General features: G+C 48.4%; 1 protein-coding gene across 2 annotated transcripts in view; it reads right to left on the bottom strand.

Moving 5' to 3' along the window:
• The window catches only part of ODF2 (outer dense fiber of sperm tails 2), a 1029707-nt gene that overhangs the window by 436262 nt on the left and 567724 nt on the right, over positions 1 to 25721 (bottom strand). For both annotated transcript variants that reach the window (XM_069609164.1, XM_069609165.1), the window contains one exon: positions 5077 to 5206. In XM_069609164.1, coding sequence (XP_069465265.1) covers positions 5077 to 5206 — 130 coding nt within the window. The remainder of the gene's footprint in view (positions 1 to 5076; positions 5207 to 25721) is intronic.

Here is a 25721-nt window from a genome sequence, read left to right as displayed (position 1 = left end):
AAAATACTGGATAAAGTGGCACATCTGCAGATTGAGGCCTTCCTCGCTGGACATGATATTCTGGGCTACAAACAATCGGGATTCAGACATGCTTATAGCACCGAGTCTACCTTGCTCTATTTAAAAACCAACATATTTCATATCATACCTTCCTGGTGGAGAGACTCTGTAGCACAGCGCATTTCTCCTCGGCAGCAGCCGAATGGGTGAAATCCTTTTTGGCTGAACCTAGGGTTAGGGTCTTCTTTAAAGATGCCCGGGCGGATGAGTTGTCACCTGTGGGGCCCCGCAGGGTTCGTGCGTGTCACCTACGCTTTTTAACATATTAACACTCCCTCTGTTTGAGCAACTAGACAGGGCAGGCATATATGCGAATTACGGGGATGGCACGCAGTGCCTTGTCCCCCTCTCTGGGAACTAAGTCACTAATTCCACTATGTTGAGTTCGACCTATGTGCACTTCAAGACATGGATGCAAGCCAATAAGCTTGCTCCGAATAGTTCAAAAACAGAACTCGTGGTCTTGTGTACCACAACACAGTTGCACAAGCTTAGCTCAGAATAAAAACCCTTAAAAATTAAAGATTGTAGCGTTTCCACCCAGTCCAAGGTCATGACACTTGGGGATATATTAGACCAAGAGCTGACTATGAAAGGACAAGTCACCAGTCTTATGTCCAGTTCCTGTTATCACCTTAAACTGCTTACTCAGCTGTGCCACTTTCCTCCATGAATTGTGCCACTATTGCAAGGGGAATTGTAGGAGCTAAACTGGATTATTGTTCCAGTCTGTTCCTTGGCATCACCAAACACGATCTTACTCGCTTACAGGTTGTACAAAACAATGCTGCATGCATTGTTGAGGGCCTACACAGAACTGACCACGTTTCCGTGGCTAGGAGAGCCCTACACTGGCTTCCTGTTTGCAGTAGAATTACTTTTCGGGTCCTATGCATTACACACAAATGCCTTTTTGGGAAGGCACCCTAGTATTTATCTACTTGTATTTCGCCACCACTGCTAGCTCGCAGAGCTTTGAGATTCAACAATGTCGGCCTTCTGGAGGTGCCCAGAACCAGACGTTATGTGGCTCATAGATCCTTCACTCGCGCTGCCCCGCAGACAGGGAATGCTCTCCTACTAGATCTGAGAGCATGTTCCTCACTCACACTTTTCAAGCAAAGACTGAAAACCGTTCTATTTGCTTAAACTCCTGTTGACATCTCTTCCCCGATCAAGACCCTGACTCACTTTGTTACATGTTGTATGTCTCGTCTCAGAGCCCCTATGCCTCCGGGCTTGCGTTTTACGCACTCTATAAATTAAATAAATAAATTCATAGTCTCTTTTCCAAGATTAAAACACATTGTGCAAAAACAAACAATGTTCCACAGTGGTAAAGAGACCGTCTCCCTTCTCTTGACTTCTCACAATGTTCACAATTCTCAGGGGTAATGACTCCCGTCCCACTTCCTTTAAGAGCTAAGAGAACGTCTCCCTCCTCTTAGCTTTACCACCATGTTCACAAATCCCGGGGGCCATCTCCCTTCCCCAGGTTTCTCTTCCTTTGTACACCCAACCGGGTTCACTCTTCTCCCCTGTACTGTGACTATCAAGAGGAGTAACGATTGTCCTGATATGGATGCGAGTCCCAGACTCGCCTGTCTTTGGTACTTCTCCTTTAAGGGAGGCTTGGTTTACTTTCCTGCCAAGCACTACTATATATTATCATATATGTTGTATGGTATGGTATTGTTTATTTATATAGCGCCTATACACATGTGAAACTCTTCAATATTACTTCAGGGTGCCAGACCCTGAGATTGGGGAATTTCTCCCACTTCTGCTTGCCACCACCTTCTCCGATTTCAAGCATCTTCCTGCCCCTCTGTGTACCTGTTTTACCGGTTTGCAAGGGCATCCGCCTTCTCCCAGCTTCCTCTGTCAGCCACGGGAATCTGGGCGATTGGGGAGGATATATTTGGTCTGCGGCAGCTCTGCAGCACCAACCATCCTTCTGGAAGCCATCGTGCTTCCCAAGCCTCAGGACTGCCTCACACCTACGTCCGTCAGCCTGTCGCCCCTTCCACTGTCTCAGGACCGGCCGTGAAGCCCTCAGCTTCTTTTTGGGCATCCCGGCTTTCTTGCCGTCTGCAGCAGACACAGTGCCTTTCCTTGCAGCTCCTCCAAGGTGGACTGCTTGCTATAGGAAACCCTTTGTTCCTTTGTATTTGATAGCTTTTTATTGGAGTTCAGCTAGATTGAATAGGCTGGTCTGCTCACTGTTGTTCTGCGGGGTGCTCTTCTGCACTTCATGCATTTCTCCAAGATGACATAACAGTTTTTTTTTGTCTCAGTACTATTTAGGGGAGGACACCGTTCTCCTTTGCTCACATACATTGAAGAAATATGACAGATTCTGGAGAGGGTAAGAGGATGAGGGAGCTGGGACAGGGGTAGGAACATACAGCGTCTCTCCTAGGGTGTCATCCCTCATCCCATGCCATGAGGGTTTTCCCTCCCCAGGTGATCCTCCCGTGGTGCACCGCCACAGGGGGATTATTGGACTGTGGCTGCACCGCCATGGCCACAGGAGAAGGGTCTTCCCACATGCAAGAAGGGATAACATCCAAGGATTCGTCAGTGTGTGGCGCCTGCATAGTCACTGGTATTCTGGTCAGAATGCGGAATGAAGGCGTGGTTGTGTAGCCATCCCTGTATCACCCCCCCTCCGAGTAAAGGACAGGCCTCTTATGGGGATACCCCATGCGGGTAGACCATCCCTGTTAGGAGGGGTGCCCTCACTCCAAGCGAGACTTATCGGCAAAGGGCGGGAGCCCGGTGTGGTCACGGACGTGCCCCAAGCCTACGTGGGGCCTTAATGTGCGATGTACCATTCAAGCTCTTTGTGAGCCCTGCCTGTGTGTGCCATTCTCTACAACCAAGACAGGGCACCTATGCACGGATCGCTAGAGGGGACTATTATCCTCTCAAGCCAGGGCTCATGTGAGCTGCAAAGGTGAGTAGTGGGGTGCCCAGGCAGCTCGGAGAGTGCTTCCTGCTGTGTCTGGGGTGAACAGAACTGGGACAGGGTGGAGACATTACAGTTACATGGTAAGGAGCTTCCTCCCTCCCTTCTCTGTGCTCCTTCATATGGGTATGGGGTCTTCTTGCACAAACAGAAGATGGCTCAGCAACCCGTGGGTGCACTAGGGCAGGATACGGTGCAAGGCCCCTGAGGGACCTTGGACTTCGGCCTGGTGTGCCTCGCTAAGGCAGGTGGGAGAAGGTCTGTTCAACTTCTTTTGCGCAGGGAGAGATCTGGAAATGTAGTCCGTTGCGCAAAGTGCCCTCATGAACAAAGGTTGATTTACTTGTGATGACTTCGTGACTTTTGACATGGAAAACCCTTGATGTCCTACTGTGGAGGTTGTCAGATGTCCTCCGCCCATCCCTATAGTCTGTGGAGGAGAGAGCATCCGGAGAGAAGCAACATGTGTCACAGAAGTGCCACCCATGACTGTCCCAAGCACAACAGGCAAAAACTGTGGTTCGGCAGAGGAAAAACTCCTTGGACAACCCACAGCATTTGAACCTGTTGGCCATGAGACGTGGAGGTCGAGATTAAATCTGGGTGTATCAAGGCTTAGCTTGCAGTGCCCGAAGCTTCGTCCCATCCGGCACGGAGAAAGATTGACGGTGGAGCAGGGTGTGGGAAAGGTGTCACTGCATAGGTGCTTACTGGAAAGTTGTATGAAATGCTGCTTTGCAACATACTCTGGTCCCTCATGTGAGATGCCACAAGGGTATGGAGGAAATGGTGCGGGGGTTGGGCAGAAAATACACCAAACAGTACAACATTGTTCTCTGGAGCCCTCAATCAGGCTTTTAATGGGGATTTCTTGGCCAATTGTACCAAAGGACACTTGGAGGACCAAGAGGACGAGAGCACGTTGAACATCGGCCTCCACCTTATTCTTTGATTGTCTCAGATATCAGACGGTGTTGATTCAATACCTCTCAATGGCCTGAATTCTAATTGGGCCTGATGGAGGGGGTAGATTTTTTATAATCCAGTAGCTGTTGATGGATTCATATTTCCAGGTTATACTGTTATAATTGGTTATTTATAACGCGATTAATACCCAGAGATTTCGAAGCGTGAACCCGGGGATTGAACCTGTGTTGATCTGCATCGTCTTGTTTTCAAGACTAGCGCATTGCCCCTGAGCTATCCCCCCGAGAATCACAGTAGGAAACATGTACACTGGATGCTAGCTTGCCAGGTCAGTGCATTTGTGTTTTCTGGTAGAGGCTTGACATATGGAGTCTTTGGTGCTCGTGTGACAATTCCGCTCTGTGGAGCAATTAAAATGGTTTGGAAAAGTTAGGCAGATTAATGTTAGGTCCTGGTTAAACACTAGATGGTATTGCAAATTCCTGCTCTGTGAAAAGACAAAACAGAGAAGATGACAGTGATTAACGAGATATGGATGGGGTGTGAAAAGACAAAACAGAGAAGATGACAGTGATTAACGAGATATGGATGGGCTCAGGTTCTGAAGAACCCAGGTGATCTGCACGTTTTTCAGATGATTGTGCATCTGTGTCACTTCATTGCCAAAGGGGCGGGTATTGGTATCGGGTTATGGCTGTAGGCCAAAAGTTCAGTAATGTGCTGACCTTAATGGTGTGGAGTGTGGTGCAGTGACTTTGATGGTGAAGCTGGAATGAGTGGGGTGGGCTTTGTGTCGCACCAAGGATGCAGGCTGTAGTGCGGTGGCCTCAATGGTGTGGGGGTATGCTGCCCTCGCCATTGTGTGGAGCGTGTTGGTCTCCTGCTGATGAATGATTTATCAGTCAGTGTCTTCACGCCATCATATGATGCATTAGCCACACACTTGTGCATGGCGTGCTGCACTCACTGGCATAGGGTGCATTGGCCTCATGCTGGTCTTGTACATGTTGGTCTAATGGTATAGGGTGTGGTGGCCTCAATGGTGCAGGGAGTGGTGATCCCAAGATGTTGTGGTGTCTTAGGCTTTAGCTACATGGATGGTTCAGACGCAAACGTACATTACGCATTTTGCACATGGAATCCTTAAGTAGCGAGACTTGCTTGGCAGCAGCATTTCCATCCATCTCCGCCTCAACCAATTTGCAGAGCAGACTGTCCTTGTCCGGCTGCGATTGCTGCTTTCCGGACCTAAGAAGCACAAGAAAGGTGTTAGGTCCACTGCTCACCACTCCTAAAATCAGACGCACACCAACAACTAACACACCAAAAGTAAGGCCAAAGCAGCATATACATAACGAGAAGCATTCACCCTCACAGCAGCTTTTACTAGCAAGGTGTAGCCCACATGCCTCCAGACCTCTGGTATATCCTGGATGCTGAACACTGTACCGAACATACCAGTCCCAGCAGTACTAAAAGGAGGCCTATGCATGCACCTGCCGGCTTACCATACTATTAAGGAGATTTTCCTTAACCCCTGTGGCAAGGGCCCTTTGGTATGTTTTCCTGACTTAGAGGTACCAGCAATTCCCTCAGGCTCACTGGGCACCCCAAGTTGTAGGGTGACAGAGCAGGGAGGTTAGCAGGCACAATACACACTTTCACAAACCCCAAATGAGAGCATGTCCAGATACTTAAAAACTCATCTTCTCAGGCAATGTAAACTTTGTACAATAAATGCAACAAAAAAGAGATCATGAAAGTCTTTAAAAACAAAGTCTTTCCGAGAAGGATAAACGCAAAGTAGAACATGTTTCCTATATAGCCAACACAGAGGGAAAAGACAAAGGAAGACCAGTTGTGCTGACCAGTCTTCGGTAGGAAAGAATTGCCTTCTGCAAAATTGTCCAAAGGAGCAGTTTCGGGAGTTCTGGTGATGTTCAAGACAGAGGGCCCTTACAAAATAAAAAGGGACTAAGAGATGTAGCTTCAAGTGAAGAAAGGACGTGACAGTCGTGCACGAGACCCAGGAGATCAACACCCTGGGTCCAACAAGCAGTTCTGTAGTAGACAGCTTGACAGTTTCCAGAGACACTCGTGTGCAAGTTGTTTGGGAACTGCCTTAGGTTCAAGTGACAACACTAGTAGTCCTTGTGTTAGGTGTTTCAGGTCGGGCAAGAGTTGTGCCTAAGGTGCGAGGGTGCTTCACTTGTGGCGGCTACAGGTGATTTTGAGGGAGCGGGAATTACTGGATGTGTGCGGGGGACTGGTAAGTTGGCAGTGCCTTTTCTTATTACCCTTTCCTTAACTATTCCCCATAAGAGAACAATGTGAACCCTTTCCAAGATGGAGGAGAGAACTAAGGAACTGATTGGTGAAGCAACCCTCCAGTGAGATGATGTGGAACTTTGGTGGAAAGTCTAAACTGCCTTTCATCCTAAGCTTTGAAGCTGGCAGGTCCTATTTTTGTAAGCAGGGCCATTAAGGCAACATTTTATTGTCTAGAGAATCCAGGTCAGAGGGAGACCTCTGTGGGACAAGTTCCAGTACACTGGTGCTAACCTCTTTTTGTGTTTACTTGGTGAAGAGTTTTTAAGTATGGCGTTTAAAAGTAACTTAATGTACTGTTGTAGAGCATGCCTTGTGACTTCCGAGCCTGGTTAATGTGACAAGGCCAGTATTCTGGCCTCGTCAAGAGGGGAAAGGCATAGGTCACCACAAAGAAACCCAGAGCAGAGAGGCAGCTGGAAAAGAACGAAGTATTAACCCTTCCATTTGTGCCTGTAGACCTTTTTCCTCACAAAATGCATTCAACTAAAGATGCCAGCAGGAAGGAAGGAAGAAGAAGCAGCAGCAGCAGAGTATGGAGACATTTATTGGAGATCAGTGAGGAATGAGCTTCGTGAGTGCAAGGGTACTGCAGAGTATGTGTGCGTACTTGGTGTGATTTGTGGATAGACTTTAGTGTAAAGGAGTGAACGTTAAAGTGAATGATACTTGGCGATAGGAGGGTGTTTGTAAAGTAAAGGTGGAGAAGATAAGTAGGGGAAGGAGGAGGGGAGCATTGGTGGAAGGAGAAGAGCAGTGGCCAGTCATATTAGTGAGAGTATTAGTGGGCGGAGTAGTAGAACAGTGAGGAGTAGCAGTGTGGGGCTAGTCATGTGAGGGAGTACGAGTAGATGTAGATGTAGTAAACATGTGGGAAAGGTTGTGAGAGGAGCGGTAGCTGTAGACCGACAGAAGGAGGAGAGTTAACCGCAAAGGTTCATAGGACTGAGGCGGAGCAAAACATCAGAAGGACAGAATGTTGGTGGGAGGTCAGGGGAGTGGAAGTAGGTAGAGAGGTAGAAGCGAGTGTGGGTGTGAAAGAGTTGGCCTGTGCCAACTGAGTTAGTGCAAAGGACTATCCAAGCTCCCTATGAAATACGAACATCTGGCTAGAGTAGGGACAGATAGGAAGTCCCTGAGGGATTTTAGGGAGACATCATTTAGGGCGACCATCTATTGTCATAGTGCAGAACCAGCCTTTAGGAGGTTCCTAGCCAACCAGCCTTCAAAGCACAGCAATTCACACTGAAAGGGCTCACACAAAGCAGTGAATCCACACTGAGACAGGCATCGGAATACGCTAGCCAGAACTGGTTTCAGGAGGACTACAGCCCCCAGTCCTGTGATACAGGAATCCAGTGGTGAAAGATAGCCACCTCCTCTTAAACACAGAGGAACAAGGAATAGTCTTGTGACCCCAGGACCTCAAGGCAAACAAAGACAACCACCATTTTGTGAAATGACGGGGTCAAACTGGATCAAGGCAGGCAAACTAGTTTCTACTCAGTGGATCAATATTACGCTGTGTCAGACCCCTTAGATAAGGTGGCAGGGTCACCTTCATTTTCAGGGACGACACGCCTTTGCGCTCCATCACCACCACCTAACTCTCCCAATGCGAATCCATCTCAGCCAAACTTACCTGCTCGCCCAATTCTACCATCACACTCCATCTCATGTACCAACCGCCAGGACCTAGTACAACTTGCGAAAGTGAATTACCCAACTCATCGCCAACAACTTTAAACCTTCTACCCAACCCCTTAGCCTGGGCGACATCAACCTAGGATTTAATGATACCACAGACGCAGATGCATTAGCCACTGCTAAATCCACCACTGCAAAACAAACAAACAAACACACAAACACACACAATCACCCCCACCCCCACCCCCCAACCCCCCACCCCCCCAGTGTAATATCACTGTCACCTCCAATCTAGCCAGCCCATGGTCAGACCACCACATTATTTCCTTCTCCATCGTCCTACCCTCGCCCGCAGCTCTCGTTACCTGCCCAGTACCCACCTCATCCCTTACTCAATCTCACCCTTCCTCCTCTCCATGACACCTCTGCCCTTGTGAACCAATACCACTATTAGTGAACGCAGTTTACTCTCTAGCCCCTCTCAAAGCTCAGCAAGCTAAAAACACTAATCATTGCAACACGTGGTTCACACCAACCTTCGTGCAATCCGCACTAACAAGAGGGCTGCAGAAGCTAGCTGGCAGAAAGACCCCACAACCACCAACACCACCCACTTTGCTTACATTTCTCTCCAGTACAAACAAGCTATACTCTGCTAAAGCCCCCCTTACAATGAAATAATAGCGGTTGCCTCCTCCTGCCCCAGAGACCTCTTCGCAATCCTCAGAGAGGTCGAAACCCCTGCTGGCCCCCACACTCCATCCTCCATGGTGAAAGACAACATCTGGTGCCGTGAGATCCAAGATACCCTCACTGGTAAAATCATACAACTACAATCCAAAATCAGCATGTCTGAAGCTCAGCTACCTACCCTCAGCCCCACTCGCAAACCCACATCCCCCCCCCGCATTTGAATTCCCACCCCTTTCAACATCAGACCTAGCGGCTATAATCAAAGGGCTCAAACCAGATGCAAAGGAGACTTCTGTCCAGAACCTCCTTGTAAAGGAATACAAAGAACCCCTACTCCCCCTGTCGTGGTTCTCCCCTTTGCTCAAGAAACCTATCTTAGACCTAGCCTCCCTCACCAATTACCAGTCCATTACCACTGTCCCCTTTCGCATGAAAATCATTGACAAAGCTACCTACCTTAAAATCCAGGACGTCCTCGAATCACACCACATCCTGAGCCCCCGTGAAATCCTGCTTCCGCCCCAAACATGGAACCCAAACAGCCCTCTTTGACCTTAAAAATCAGCTCGACAAAGCCACGGATGCCGGCAACCGTTCTCTCCCCTTTACTCTTGATCTCACCGCACGTCCTCTGCCCAATTCTCCTCCAAAGCCGCCAAACGGATCTCAGACTTCCTAGCTAACAGATCCTCCATGGTGTTTGCTGTGGATGCTGCCGCATCTCCCACTCCGGTCTCCTGTGGTGTCCCGCAAAGCTACTGTGTTTCTGCCACCCTCTATAATCTTTACACTAAGCCCCTCCTCGACCACCTCGACTCTCTGGGTATCACCTGCACTTACTATGCCGATGATGCCCAAATCCTCATTCCCCTCTTTGGGAACCACACACAGGACACCGCCAAAGTAAACAGCATCTATGAAACAATCCAAATCTGGATGGCCTCACATAACCTCGGTTTGAACGATGAGAAAACAACTACTGCTCATTGGATCCCCTGCCCATCTCGCCAAGCTTGACATAGCCTTCAGCCACTTTAACATCAATGGGCCACTATGTAAAATCACTTAGCGTCTCTCTCGACGCATCTCTCAACATGACATGCCAGTCACATCACCTCAACCTCAGCCTGCGCCACAAAGTGCATCACCGCCTGCAAACATTACCTCTACACTGAAATTGTCTTACAGGCCCTCGTTTTGTCCAAGTTGGACTACTGAAATGCATTACTATGTGGCACCTCTGAGAAAAACTTGTCCGAACTACAAGTCCATGAGTAAACACAATCATATCTCAGAGGCAAGAAGATCAGTTTGTGAATGAATGTCATCCAAAATTCTCTCCATAACCCACCGATGGCTGTACAACAATGCGCACTCATACCTCGCTCAAAAGACACGTGCGCAGCAGACCCATGCAATCCACTCACAACCACTGCTTCAGCACACCAAGATTCAAACGCAAGACAGCGGGTGGCTCCAGCTTCTCCTTCTGCTCTGCCACACTTTGGAATAATCTCCCACCTTTTCAGAAAACAACTTAAAACTCACCTGTTTAACCAACTGCTAAAAGTTCGACAAACTTTGACTGCAACAGCCTTATACTGAATTGCGCTGATTGTATGTAACAGCGCCTAGATGCCCACAGCCTTATACTGAATTGCGTTGATTGTATGTAACAGCGCCTAGATGCCCACAGCCTTATACTGAATTGCGCTGATTGTATGCAACAGTGCCTAGATGCCCACAGCCTTTGTGCGCTATTAAAAATGCAAATATATTTTTCTTTTAAAACACATTTTTTTATCAATTTTGCTGCCAAAACAAATACATCAACACAATACAACATTAGTTTCATAGTCCGCCTACGGAGAACTAGATAAAGGAAAAAAGGACAAAAAAAAAAGTCCATAAATGGGGATGCTCCCAGTCCCACCCACCCACACATTTTATCTACCCTCCCATTAATACATCCTTGTATCGAAACAATTCCCCTCCCCACTATCTTCCACATACAGCACCTGTCGACTCATCCCTAACGAAGGCTGTATAGAGCAATTAGAACGCAACGATTTCATACCGACCTCAGCCTCATGTATTTTAGTGGCACCTCCGCCTATATTCATATGCATTATAAGAGGCAAGTATCTAAGAGTTCGCCGATTTGTTCCGGTTGCAAGGTTCTTCCTCGCCTTCACATCCCTGAACATTCTAGTGTACCCAATTTAAGAATCAACCCCAGGCTAGACTGTTTGGTGGGAGATTTGGCCCCGTTCCAAAGCATAATTAGCAGCTTGCGGGCCGAGAAGAACACTACTTGTGCCACAAATCTCACATTTGGGTCTGCATGCCAGTCTGTCGTGGGTTCCAAAGAGCATGGGCCCGTGGGTGAAGTCGATGGAGGTGTGTGGGACAGGGGAGATCAACCCATGTATATGTTTCCAATAGTTCTGTTGTGTATAACACGTGTATGAGCGCGATAGAAATAAAATATCAATATCAACCGGACATGTCAACATGATATGGCCCATCATGCCCAATCCACCACACTGGCACCAACATGCAGGGGAGCATACCAGGCCCATGCAGTGAAGTTTAGTAGGGGTGTAGTAAAGCCGTTGAATTAACTTATATTGGATTTCTCTATTGCGTATGTCACATGACAATGCAGGTATCCTCTCAAAGAAGTTGAATGTATCGCCTGCGTCTATTGAGTCGTTTAAGTCGCTAGACCATCGTGCTGATGTGATATTGCGTTTGGTGTTGTTAGGGGTGCAGAGGGAGTAGAATGCACGTAATTTCGGAAACTTAGTAGGGTTCTGTCCCATCTCCTGTTCTCCTGCTGTGGGGGTCTTTCTTGTAGTACCTGCTTGGTGATATGCGTTTTATTCACTCCGCGTATGGTGTGGTAAAGCAACCGCTCAGGGCGTCAGAGCTGGAGTACTCTACTGGCCTCTGGGAACCCCATTGGCTCTTCCCCAACATATAGATGAGTCACCCAAACGTCCGGCCACCGGGAGTTTTGAAGCTGATGCAGCACATGGTATGGGCCTATCGATAGTATTGCGCACACACTTATCCAGGTGGGGGCAACCCGGGTGTCTGCTCCTACTAATCTTCTCATTCTATGCCATTGAGTTATTGTTGGGCCTAGTAGTCGATGTGTTAGTTCTCAGGCAGTTTGTTCCATGAGATGGCCAGAATTTCAGTTGGCGTATATGGCGACATCAGCGATAGCTCAACTTGGAACCAATTGGCCGAGTCGGTTTTGTCAAGCCATCTTTCGGGCCAGCACACTTGAGCGGCTTGGTAATTGGTGCCCAAAACTGGTACCGCTAGGCCACCATCATTTTCAGAGGCTTGCAGGATATACAAACCGAATCTTGGCCTTTTTACCCTTCCAGATGAATTTGGACAGTTTTTTGTCCATATCATTATATATTTTCTGCGATGGGGCGCACAGACGCATTAATGCGAGATAAATCAATTTTGTGAGCAAATTCATCTTGAAAGCGTTAATGTGTCCCATCAGCGACAGTGGCCGCGTATTCCATCTAGTAAGATCCTTGGTTACTTTTGCCACTCTGGGTGTGTAGTTTAGGTTTCTGAGATCTTTGATGATCGGGGTGATGTGGATTTGATGGCGTGTTGTAGCGGAAAAGGGGCAACCCCTCAAGGGTCCCATGGTATGTCTGATCTAATAGGGAGAACCTCCGACTTCGACAAGGTCACTTTATATCCCGTCATGGGCCCAAATTCTTGTAATAGGTGATACAGGCGTCGGAGTGACACCGAGGTGTTTCGTACATAGACCAACAGGTCATTAGCGTATAAGGATATGCGGTGCTCCTCGATACCACTGATCAAACTGCTCCAAAGTGGGTCTATGTGGAGTTTCTCCGCCAACTGTTCTATAGACCATGCATATAAAAGGGGGAAAAAGGAACACCCCACAGCTTGTGGAAAACAATATTGGCCTCCATCATGGAATTTGGTAGGTGCCCCTTAGCAGAAGACTCGAAGACCGATTCGAGCCGTGGGGCTATGCGATCTTTCATTATTTTAGAGATCAATTGGTATAGCATACGGGCCGAAAGCCTTACCTCCAGATAGTGAGGTGATGTCAAGTGAGATTTCTTCCACTGTTATTGGCTTCTATAGTACAGCCTTTTGTAAGTGGCTGATTGAATGTAGGTGGAGTGAGTTAAGGACTGTTGAGGTATTCTCAGGGCGAGTGGGCTTGGCTTGGCGTATAATTCACGAGGAAATTCAGCAAATCGGTTTTGTCTTTCATCTGTAAGTGACCTCCCCTCCTTATCCCAAATACATATTTGTTAAGAGGCCTGCCTGGTGCAGAGGGTTAGCGCCATCAGGTGGAGAGGTCGGTCGGCATCCTGGTAATAGGTATGTGACCAGCTAGTAAACAATTTCTGAACTCGCTGAGTTGTAATCTGCTTAAGTTCCCCTATGAGCCTGTTAAGCTGTGAATATGTGGGGTGGTCGCGGGTCAGCTTAGGTCGGGCTTCTATAAGTGCGATGTCTGCTTCGAGCTGATTTTCTCTCTCCCTCCATTCTTTCATTTATGAGCCCACTGCAATATACACTGTATACTCTTACCCTCCAGAGTACGCACCTCCTTTACCTAAGGGAACTGCACAGGTTTCTGCCTAACAGCCTGAGGCACCCAATCAAGCGACAGTGCGTCCCTAACCATCTACGCGACACTCAATGCAATATTGTATTCCTCCAGCAAACACATCTTGATAGCCGTGAATCAGGGAAACTAAAACGGGGTTGGGTTGGGAAGGCAGTTCACTCACCCCACCAGGGCAATAGGGGCATCTCTATTGTAATCCACAAACGGCTCTCAGTCCGTACATTGCACACCGTTGGTGGATCCTCCAGCGGTGGCAGTTGTTCCTGGTAGTGGGTGCAAGTTGCGTCGTCGTCCAGGGGAAGAGAAGATCTCGACTTGGAGGAAAAATGAAGGTCGTTGCACTATCAGGGAAGAAACCAGCCGTGGAGTTTTCCGGTTAAAGGTGGTACCTTTGTTTCGCGGTCGTGGTAAAACGTGGTATCCCGGTTGCCGGGGTGCTTGGCACAGGCAAGGCGGCCACGAGGTACGTCAGGAAGGCGAAAAGACGGTGAAAACTGGTTATCCCCACCAGTCAAATGAAGAAGACTCTCCGGAGGGAGATCTTCTCTGTCGTTGGGAAAAGTGGTGAGGCAGTCCAGCAGGGCTCCACCGGTGGTGGTGTCGTGGCAGGTCGGCTCAGCTTCTCCCTCGTCGGATTCTTAGGTCCTGTGGCGACCTCTGAAGTTCCTGTCCCCAAAGCCCTGCTTTTATGCAGCAAACCCCCATTCACTCAGCCTAGCTGTCACTCAAACATGCTAAATGGTGGGCCAATCAGGATGGAGTGCGACTTGAGTTGCCTAGGCAACTCAGTCCAGAGTGCCTAAATTCCCCTCCACCCCTCCCAAGTACCCCAGACAGAGTGGCACCACTTTGGAGGGCTTCTGTGGAGAAGCCCGCCAAAAGTGGGACAAAGGGCTCGACTTGGGTTGGAGTCACAGAAGAGAACACAAACGCCATTTTAGAATCAAGTTTTGGCAAAAAATACCAACCGGAGAATTAATATTAATTAAATAAACCGGCGGTATGTTCGAGGCTACCGTAAATAATTAAATAAAGATAGTAGCCTAAAACAATGGGAAATCCCATAGGAAAATATTTGCGGTTGAATATAACAAGTAGTATCCACTGCCACCAGCCAAAACTCGATCAGGGGGGACGGAGACGTGCCCCCTCGACTAACAGACCCTGGGGCAATCGAATTGCCCCAGCCAGTACGTCCACAATATGATGGTTTGTACTGGTTCTGTTCAGAATTTAAGACTAGTAAAGTCAATGGTGACTTTACATGCCCTGGGAGAGAGTAGTCAGTCCCAGGGTATGGAGTCTATACTGGGGGTCACTATGACACCCCTGTGTCACTGCACTGAGGGTGCTGTGTAACACATCACAAAAACACATGAAGCCCTATGGAGTAAAAGACCCCATAGCCCATTAAACACATCTAGATCCAAAGAAACACACTCAAATCATGTCCAAGAGTGAGGGTAAAAGAGTCTCACTCTTGGCAGGAGAAAACAATAAACCCCAAAATTCCAGCAAAGCTGCTGGGGGACTCACTAGGTTAGGAAATTCAGCCTAAAAAGAGAATTCTCCCTAACACAGGCCCCGCACATTAATAAGGTGTAGCTCAGCCATAGCCAAGGAAAGCTGACATGTGGCGGCGGGGTCTGGGGGGAGTGGGGCGCATCCATGTCAGATAGGGTCGCCGTGTGTCTAGGCGTGGTGTGTTAGCATGTGTTGCAATAGCTAACATAACAAACAAGGCTGTGAACATAGAGGCCAACACAGTAACATTGGTACGGGTATATAGAGTCCCAATACAACTTCTTAACTGCCCATGCACTGGTAAAAGTAGAAGGGAATGACGAGTCGATTCTCCTCTAATTCCAGGCATGGTGGGGGGCCCACCGGTGGCCGCTTCCGGAATGAGGGGGGGCTCAAGTGGAGGGGGAGGGGAGAGGCCAGGACCCACTGTTATCTGACGATTGACTTAATTCACCTGATGCAGTAGGGTCCAGTTTCATAGTATCCCATGAAGAACCCACTGTAGAGACCCCATCTGTGCACCTTACGGTGGAGTATAGCAATCTGTGAAAGGGTCCATCAAGGAGGCGACGGGAGTGGGGTGGTCCGTGCGCCGGGGCCTTTGGGCCACCTGTCTGTGTGTGTGTGTGTGGTCGCCTGCCCCGTGGGCGCTGCTGCTGTTGGAGGCGCCACGGTGGGGCGTCCGGTTGGCGGGCCGAGCCTTCTTCCTCAGGGTTTTGGGGAAAAGTCAGTAGGCACTAGGTGTCGCTGTCTCAGCAGGCGCCATGTGTCTTCTAGGTCGTCAAATGAGTGGCATGTTTAATCTAGAAGGATGCACCTAACTGCTGGAAAATTCAAATAGAATGTATGCAATGTGCCTTTTGGTGCGGTGAATAGAGGGGTGAACCTCTTCCTTCGGTGGGAAACTTACAAAGAATAGTCATTGAAAATCCGGATTTCCTTCCCCTCTGTTCTAATCGTGCCCGACGCTCTGTAAGCGCGAAGTATAGCCACTTTATGTTGAAAGTTGAGGAGTTGCATTGTTATAGGCCTCAGGCAATCTCCAGCTGTTGGTTTCAGGATCAGCGCTCTGTGTACTCTTTCAATGGTGTAGGCGTGCAGGTCTTGAATATGCGAAGTGGTCTTGGAACAGCCGATATGCCTCAAGGTCTGGAACCTCTGCCATCTCCGGCAGGCCGATGATTCGAAGGTTGTGCCGTCAGGAGTGATTTTCCTGATCCACGACTTTTGCCCCGAGGCGCTGCACTTCTTTAATGAGGCCATCCAGGTCAGTGGCGGCTGTTGCGCTATTATCCTCGAGCATGCTGATCCCCTGCTCATGGTCTGTAGTGCGCTCTGCCGGGGCGTTAAGGCGGTTTTGTATGTCTTGAATGCCCTGTTTAATCTCCAGCACTGTGATGTTAGTTTCTTGCATGCTATGGCCAATCGTTCTCATCTCCGTTAGGGGAGTCTGTAGCTCATTTTGCACATCCATTTTTGCGTGTTGTCTAGTAGATCAGCGTTGAAGCAATGCAGTGGAGCCTGGGTCATTATTCCTTTTTTTTTTGTCTTTGCCGTGGAGCCTGGGTCATTATTCCTTTTTTTTTCGTCTTTGCCAGTGGAGGTTTCTGCCATACCCTCTCACAGGCCAACAGGAGAGCAGTGGGTTGGGCCAGCCCTTTTGCAGTCATGGTTGCTGCGGGTCCCAAATGTCTCGCAGAGGGTCTAGAGCACCAACACCACCTCCTTGTTCTCTCCCCCCCCGCAGGGAGTAGTGGTCCCACGCACCAGGCTCGCTAGGTATAGGTATATCCTGGCAGTCGCCCCGGCCTGGGTTGTGGTTGCACCCCCCAGCGCCCTCTCGCTGTCCAATGCATTTGCCAACATAGCTTCTTGTGTAGTGTCCCATGTGGTAGCATGGAAAACAAATTGCCATTTATTTGAATGTCAGATGGGCTGCCAGCACAGCGTGTGAAGGCAGTGGTGCTCGAGGCTGTGGATGGTGATTATGTCATCTGCGTCATTTTGTCCCCCATAGATACTGGCATTTCACTGCGCATGTCTCGCGCTGACTTCAATAATAATAATTTAGCATTTATATAGTGCTACGAACCCTCAGGCATCTGAGCGCTGCTTATTATTACCCACGGTGTGTGGTGCTCATTTATCGACCTCGGAAGGATGAAAGGCTGAGTTTCAAGGATCCGCCGGTCCCCAAAGCATCTGGGCCGCGTGTTGGCATCCAGGATCACTTATCTGGCTGGTATCCATCAGCCACCCAATGTATCCGGGCCTTGGGTGTGGGGAATTATGCCTCCTTGCTGGCACACGGCCTCCCCTTTGTGCTAGTTGTTATGGACCCGGGCATTGCTGGGAGCAGGGCAAGCAACTACCTTACCCCCGTAGCCTAGCATCAGCTGGCGGTTTCTGCAGCAGCAATTCTGCAGCGGTATCCTGGGCATCTGTAGTGTGCCTTCGCTACAGGGCTTCAAGCGTGGTAGCGCCTCCTACTCTTGCACTCCAGCGGGTCCGCCATTGCATCGCACGTCAGTGCCGCCTTGCTGGTTCTTGTTCTCGGTCCGCAGGCCAGCTTTGGGGAAATGAAGGGCACCATTCTGACCCCAGGAGGTTATAACATCCCAGCTCTACGTTCTATTCATGGTCTGGTGAGCACAGCTGGTATAAAAGCCGGCATGTCTTCTGCCTTCCGCTGAGACTCTATGCTACGCCACCATCACGCTCAGGCTCTCTACCACCCCCAAACAATGAAAGACGTTTAACAAAAAGGCTACCACTAGAGCAGCCCGATGACTAACATGGACATCATGGGGTGCCTCTGGGAGGAACTATAAAATCCAAAGCTCAGAAAAGCTGGAAGGAAGTACAGGGGATAACCCTTTAGGTACAAAGTTGGCTTTTTACTGACCACACGCCCGCAACACTGCAGGAGGAACCTTCAGTTCTGGTCAGCTGTATATTCTAAAAAGACCATCTACAGTGTCATGGGCATAACCAGGTATATGGACATCAGTGAAGTCCACTCCTGTTGAATCATGGCCCTCCTGAGCAACTTCGGGGTTTCCCCTTTATGTGCATTAGCCACTTCACATGTTTGTTGTCTGTTTCTATCCGGAAGGTGTACACCTTCTGGGGGCCGACACAATTGCAAAACACTCTTTTCTCAACTGTGGCACACCTAGGTTCTATACACCCTTCAGCTTTTTACTAATGTAGATGATAGGGTGGTGCCAGCTCTTTTCATTACGTCGGGAGAGTACTGGCCCTCATTCCAGCTTCAGAAGCATCTGCTTGTGCAAATAAGGACAGTCTGCAATTAGAAGCCTTCGGACATGTGCCTTTCAGAAGGGTTCCGTCAAGCCATTAAAGGTCCTCAGACATTCCCCTACCAAATGCATATTTTCAGAGTCTTCTTTGGTAAGTCAGAGCAGCCAATGGGGCTGCTATTGTGCCACAGTTATACACAAAGTTTCTGTTATAGTCAGTGAATCCCGAGAAGGCTCTCACTTGTGGCCGAGTTGTTAGTTTCCTAGTCCTATAAAACTTGGACCTTACTAGAAAGAGGCTGAATTTTGCCCCTACCAACCTCATGGCTAAGACAGGTGACTGAACTCAGACCTATCTGGAACTTTGAAGCCTTCATAGTCAATTGGGCCTCTGTCAAAGCATCCGACACCTGACTGAGATGCCTCATATACTCCGTTGAGCAGTAACTGAAGACCGCCATGCCATCCAGGTAGGCGGAAGAGAAGTTTGCAAGACCACTGAGGCCGTAATTCCACAGCCTCTAAAAAGTAGCAGGTGCATTCTATAGTACAAGTCATGATGCTCTGGGGTGGAAAATAGCATTTTCTGCTTGGTAAAAGTTATTTGCCAGTAGCATAAAGTGAGCTCAAAGGTGCTTACGAATTTGGCAGCACCAAAATAGTCTACCAGCACATCAGCTCGGGCATGCATCCGTTTTGAAGACTGCACTGAGAGCTTTGCAGTCTACACAGAACCTTAGTTCCTGCTTTAGGAACCAGCCCGACAGTACGGGACCATGGACTGCTAAGGTATCACCCTTAAGTCCAACATATTGGCGATCTCTGCCTTTTTGCAGCTCCTAACGGCAGTAGACATCCTGCAGCTCCTGTTGATGATCACACTATGCCCAGTGTCTATACCATATTTACACAATGGTGCAAGGCCTGGTGTAGGTGAGAACAGGAAGTGGAATTGCTGTAGCAAAGCCGTACAGTCTCCCGGTTGCCGAGGAGCCAACTGTGGAGAGAGGTTTAGCCTTCACATTGCACCATCTTTGGAGAAGGTACGGGAGAGGCTCACTTCTGTCAACGCTCCTGGTCAAATTCCAAAAGCCGGGGAGCCACTTCTGTATGGAAGTAGGGCTTTAACCTGTTGACGTGGAAGACTCTGGGAGCCTCCTTGAAATACCCAAATCTATCAGTTAATTTGGAGCAAGTCCATTTGTACTCCAAAGCGCTACGCTCGGTAGGCCCCCAGAGAAAAATTCTGTCCTACAAAAGCAACCTGAGAAGCCTTCTGAACAAACCAATGCTTTATGAGAAGTGACTTGCTATCAGATGTTTCCTTGCCTCACCCATCATCCTAGCCATTCTCCTCCTGAGTCGCAGGACATTCTACCACATTCAAGGTATGACTAGGTGAAGTGGCTCCACAACCTTCATGGACTAAGGTGAGGGGACATCTTGCATAGTGGCCAAAGAGCAACCCAAATGTGCTGAATCCAACTCCTTCCTGAGGTACTTCTCTGTCAGCAGAGAAAAGGCATAGTACGAGGAAATCCCACTTCCTCTTTAGGGGCTCTGTCAAAACACCAACCAGGCTCTTCAAGGTTTTGTTGAAACTTTCAACTAAATCATTGGTCAGAGGACGATATGCGGTGAAAAATATGTAGGATACTTCACATTGCTGCCACAAAAGCTTTTTTCTAATGAGACATGAACTTGTATATTTTGCTAGAAGCAACATCTTTGGAGAATTCGACCAAAGTAAAAATAGCCAAGAGAACCATGACCATTGCTCTGGCAGGGACAGTTCTCATCGAGACCGACTCAGGATACTTGGTGACATGGTCAGTAACAACCAAAAATACATCTGCTACCTGAGGAGGTAGAAGGGTCTACGGGACTAACTGTCTACTCACATACTCTCAAAGGGTACCCCAACCACTTGAGCTAGACAAAGTGTCCTTTGCCCTTTGACACCCACCTGGGCCGGCATTTGAAATGGGTCATAAGATTGTACAGTAGCCCCCTATCACAACCCCCATCTTGGCCATCAGAAGTGAAGAGTCAACTTCTCCTTGGTTTTCTTCATTCCAAGGTGCCCAGCCAGAGGCAACTCGTGTGATAACTGGAGTCGGAAGAGCCTTTACCCCTTGGGCACCACCAACCTCTGTGTCCAGGCTCCCCGAAAACTTTGTGTTGCCCAAGGGCTAAACCTTTAGTCTAGGAATCACCCTGTTATTCAGGTCTTCTAGAGTAGGGCACTCTTGTTGGCCCTGGCAGTATCTTTGCCTCAAGAGATGCCCTTCTGCTGAAAGATGCTGTAGCTCATGTTGGTTTCCAAGGTAAAATGGCCTTGCCACTAAAGAATCCTTTGGTCTTCACCTAAAGAAATACCCCAACCATCAACCCAAGGGCCAGGTATGGGGGACAAGTCCCACCCTTCCTCTGGGCTCTCAGGTAGTCTACTTAATCTAGCTCCTCTCGATTAATAAACATACAACTATAAAGTTTGGCGAGAGAAACCACCACACAACTTGAAGTTTGGTGTCCTTCATTTTCATAAGCAATTTAAGCTGTGCATGGACAGCGGTATGCAGATTGTTGCCAAGTCAAACAGTAATTAAGGGTGCTCATATCCTACATTAAAGGCCAGACACTAACTTAATTGACACAAACTTGTTTCCCTGGAGAAGTGCTTTCCACTAATGAAACGTATTGGCTGTTCTATTCCATTCCGCACTTGTGATAGGAAGGCCCAAAGCAGTTGCCTGGAAGAATCAGTCTTCATGATAGAGGGATCTTTGAAATCAGGCAGAATAAGAGGCTAATGACAAAAGGTGTGCTTGAATCGCCTGAAGCTCTTTTCTATATAGTCAGTCCACTTGATCCAGTTGAAATTGGACTTCTTGAGATGATCACTAAAAGGGTTCAGCCAATGTTGAATGATTAGAGATGAACCACCTGTATTTTCCTATAAATCCAAAGAGGGGTAGATGTTTGTGTGGTCTTTGGTTGTGGAATCTTTTGTATAGTTTTTATTTAAGCCTCTTATGACTGCACTGTTCCACTGCCGACCTTGAAGCTGAGATATTTCACTGTGGTCAGAACAAGGTGACACTTCTCCAACGTAGCCTTCGGCCGTGCCTTTTGAAGGGCTAAATGTGACATGGTGCAGACTATGCATGTGTTCCAATGAGGTTTTGCTAGAAGTTATCCCAAGCACATGCTTGATGACGCAGCAAGATGAAGTCCATAAATTGCTAAAACATGGCCGAGGCACCATGATGGTCAAAGAGTAAGAAGTAAACTGGAAACGTCTTATGTTTCACAAACCTCTCACAAACGGTGCCAGTGGTATCTGCCAGTATCACTTCACCGGCTAAGGTTAAAGATTGTTTAAATTATCTGTCCATCTTAGGCATCGGAAGGCGTCACATAGAGAAATCACGTTGACTTTCCTTAAGTGAACGTAGAATCACCACACAGTCTGGCTTGTATCACAGAGACTCTAGGAACATTAAAGGGATTTGGTTTTTAATTTTGATTAAAAAAATAAATAGAGCTTAAGGTCAGAATGTGTACATTTTTCAATATAATGCCCAGGGATGGAAAAAGGGGAGCGAGGGGTGTCAATAAGGAGCATCTCACTCTGTTGCCCAGTGTGGTTTGTTCCCTCCACAGCCAAGGATGGTATCTAGAGATTGGTAGCCCCTACTGTCTAATGGCATTGCTATCTGGATAGGATAGCCTAGCCCAGGGATGGTATCTAGAGATTGGTAGCCCCTACTGTCTAATGGCATTGCTATCTGGATAGGATAGCCTAGCCCAGGGATGGTATCTAGAGATTGGTAGCCCCTACTGTCTAATGGCATTGCTATCTGGATAGGATAGCCTAGCCCAGGGATGGTATCTAAAGATTGGTAGCCCCTACTGTCTAATGGCATTGCTATCTGGATGGGATAGCTTAGCCCAATGATGGTATCTAGAGATTGGTAGCACCTACTGTCTAATGGCATTGCTATCTGGATGGGATAGCCCAGCCCAGTGATGGTATCTAGAGATTGGTAGCACCTACTGTCTAATGGCATTGCTATCTGGATGGGATAGCCCAGCCCAGGGATGATATCTTGAGATTGGTAGCACCTACTGTCTAATGGCATTGCTATCTGGATGGGATAGCCTAGCCCAGAGATGGTATCTAGAGATTGGTAGCCCCTACTGTCTAATGTCATTGCTATCTGGATGGGATAGCCTAGCCCAGGGATGGTATCTAGAGATTGGTAGCCCCTACTGTCTAATGGCATTGCTATCTGGATGGGATAGCCTAGCCCTGGGATGTTATCTAGAGATTGGTAGCCCCTACTGTCTAATGGCATTGCTATCTGGATGGGATAGCCTAGCCCAGGGATGGTATCTAGAGATTGGTAGCCCCTACTGTCTAATGGCATTGCTATCTGGGTGGGATAGCCTAGCCCAGGGATGTTATCTAGAGATTGGTAGCCCCTACTGTCTAATGGCATTGCTATCTGGATAGGATAGCCTAGCCCAGGGATGTTATCTAGAGATTGGTAGCCCCTACTGTCTAATGGCATTGCTATCTGGATAGGATAGCCTAGCCCAGGGATGGTATCTAGAGATTGGTAGCCCCTACTGTCTAATGGCATTGCTATCTGGATAGGATAGCCTAGCCCAGGGATGGTATCTAGAGATTGGTAGCCCCTACTGTCTAATGGCATTGCTATCTGGATAGGATAGCCTAGCCCAGAGATGGTATCTAAAGATTGGTAGCCCCTACTGTCTAATGGCATTGCTATCTGGATGGGATAGCTTAGCCCAATGATGGTATCTAGAGATCGGTAGCACCTACTGTCTAATGGCATTGCTATCTGGATGGGATAGCCCAGCCCAGTGATGGTATCTAGAGATCGGTAGCACCTACTGTCTAATGGCATTGCTATCTGGATGGGATAGCCCAGCCCAGGGATGATATCTTGAGATCGGTAGCACCTACTGTCTAATGGCATTGCTATCTGGATGGGATAGCCTAGCCCAGAGATGGTATCTAGAGATTGGTAGCCCCTACTGTCTAATGTCATTGCTATCTGGATGGGATAGCCTAGCCCAGGGATGGTATCTAGAGATTGGTAGCCCCTACTGTCTAATGGCATTGCTATCTGGATGGGATAGCCTAGCCCAGAGATGGTATCTAGAGATTGGTAGCCCCTACTGTCTAATGGCATTGCTATCTGGATGGGATAGCCTAGCCCTGGGATGTTATCTAGAGATTGGTAGCCCCTACTGTCTAATGGCATTGCTATCTGGATGGGATAGCCTAGCCCAGGGATGGTATCTAGAGATTGGTAGCCCCTACTGTCTAATGGCATTGCTATCTGGGTGGGATAGCCTAGCCCAGGGATGTTATCTAGAGATTGGTAGCCCCTACTGTCTAATGGCATTGCTATCTGGATGGGATAGCCTAGCCCAGGGATGTTATCTAGAGATTGGTAGCCCCTACTGTCTAATGTCATTGCTATCTGAATGGGATAGCCTAGCCCAGGGATGGTATCTAGAGATTGGTAGCCCCTACTGTCTAATGGCATTGCTATCTGGATGGCATAACAATCTAGGTGGTACTGACTCTTAGTTGCCCAATTGATGGGACAACGTAAGGGTTTGTGCCTTCCTAATCCTTCCATACCCAGATGTTCCTCTCCCTATGTCTATCGTTCACCCGTATCTCCGCCTACTCCACCCACCTGCTTTCCTAACACTACCAGACATGGTCTTCTCTATCCCTGTTATGTTCCTCTCGCCATTTACCTCCAAGCTCCAATCTTTCTCACCACCCTTCTCCGTACCCCGCTACTCCCCCCACTTAACACCACTATGCCTAACCCCTCTCCATACTAGTACTCTCCCCACCACTCACTTTGCCTCTTTCTACACCCCTCTTCTCATAATGCCCTTCTCACCCCCAACTCAGGGATGTGCTGCCCTTGCAGGGATATAGTGCCCTGCTCACTCTCCCAATAGACTCACTGACAATTCTAACACCCCCTCATTTCCAACCTCCACCCTCCTACCTGCACTCCTCTCTACTAACCTTACACTTTCCCCAACACCCTCTCACTCAACCTACAACCCTCCCTCCTAGACCCCCATCTCTCACTCTCCCCTCACTAATACCCTCACCTTTACAAACACTCATTATTAGAAGGGTATTTAAGCACAAACCTAGCTTTGAGGAGCAACAGAGTGCCACAAAATCATTGGGGAGGAGCCCGGTGTAGGAAGCAGTAAAACAGGGAGCCAACAGGGGAGGACGGGCAATTGGGCTGCAATGATCTAGAACCAGCCGCGGAGGAAACTATGGGAAACCGCTCACCCAGTCTCAGGAGGGGTGGAGAGTTAAGGGTGTGATTTGTGCTCCATCCTAAACTGCAAAAGCAAAGGGGTGAATCTGATCTTGATGGGGAGAAGGTTCCAGAGTTTTGGAGCATTGACTCAGAAGGCCTGTCTTCTGGTTTTTTTCTTTCCTGCAGCGGCCAAGATTAAGTCTGCACACGTCCTTACAGCTGGTGGACTGTAGGCCGCTGGAGATTTTGAGATTCTCAGGAAGGTGACTTAGGGAATTCGGGGAGACAGCCTTGTAAATGATGCAGCCCGATTATAAGATTATACTGCTAGCAGCCAGAGCCAGTGCACTTCGATGAGGGGCAGAGTGATGTGCTCTTATTTGCAAATTCCTTTCATGAGTCATCTTGCGCAATGCAGGACACATCTCAGAGGTGCCGGGGTAGCCTCCGGAAGGCCTTTCAAAAGGGCACTGCCATCATCCAGGTAGGAGGTGACCAAGTCTTGGACAGCAGATCAGACGTTTTTTCTGGGATTATGGGCTTTATTTTCAGCAGGAGAGAAAGTTGGTTCCAAGCCGTATGTGTCTTTCTTGCTCTAGGCTGTTTGACGGAGAGGTGTCTGTCTATGACAAACCCAAGGGGCTTGGTACAGGTGGCCAGCTTGGGTATGAGGTCCTTGAGGTTCATAGCAGAGAGCCAGGTCTGGATGTCAGGTTGTTTGGTATTGTTGGTCAGACATAGGAATTCATTCTTGGAGGGGTGGAGCTTCAGGTAAGCACTGGGCATCCATGACTGGATCAATGCGAGGCAAGCAGTGAGCCTGTGGAGGTATTTGATGAAGGATATCTTGCTGTAGAGCTACGTGTCATCTGCATATTGCTGGATGTGGATGCTGTGTGGAGCAGCGAGGAGGGTTCTGAGCGGATCCATGTACATTTTGAAGATCATGGGGTGAGAGGATTGATCCTTGCGGGATTGCACAGGTGATAGATTGAGTTTGGTGATCTGGTGGAATCCATTTGTATAAACTGGTGCCGATTAGCAAGGTAGGACTTGAACAAGCCAAGAACGATCTTGCTGATCCCCATGCAGCGATAGAGATTGTTGGTGAGTGTTTAGTGGTCTACTGTGTAGTAGCCATTTCTCTGCTGAATCTGGGTCTGAATCCAGATTGGTAGGACTGCAGGAGTTTGCTGGCTCCTATGTTTTGGAGGAGTTGTGTGGCTACTGGTTTCTAAAGGAACTTACCTAAGAAAGTAAGATGGGTGATGGGTGATGGGGCAGTAGCTGCGTCAGGGTTCAGTGTTAGTTTC

The sequence above is a fragment of the Ambystoma mexicanum genome, chromosome 8 (genome assembly GCF_040938575.1).
Source record: "Ambystoma mexicanum isolate Mex_15411 chromosome 8, UKY_AmexF1_1, whole genome shotgun sequence".
NCBI lineage: Eukaryota > Metazoa > Chordata > Amphibia > Caudata > Ambystomatidae > Ambystoma > Ambystoma mexicanum.
Note: the sequence above shows the minus strand (reverse complement) of the source record. Positions and strands in the feature narration are given on the sequence as shown.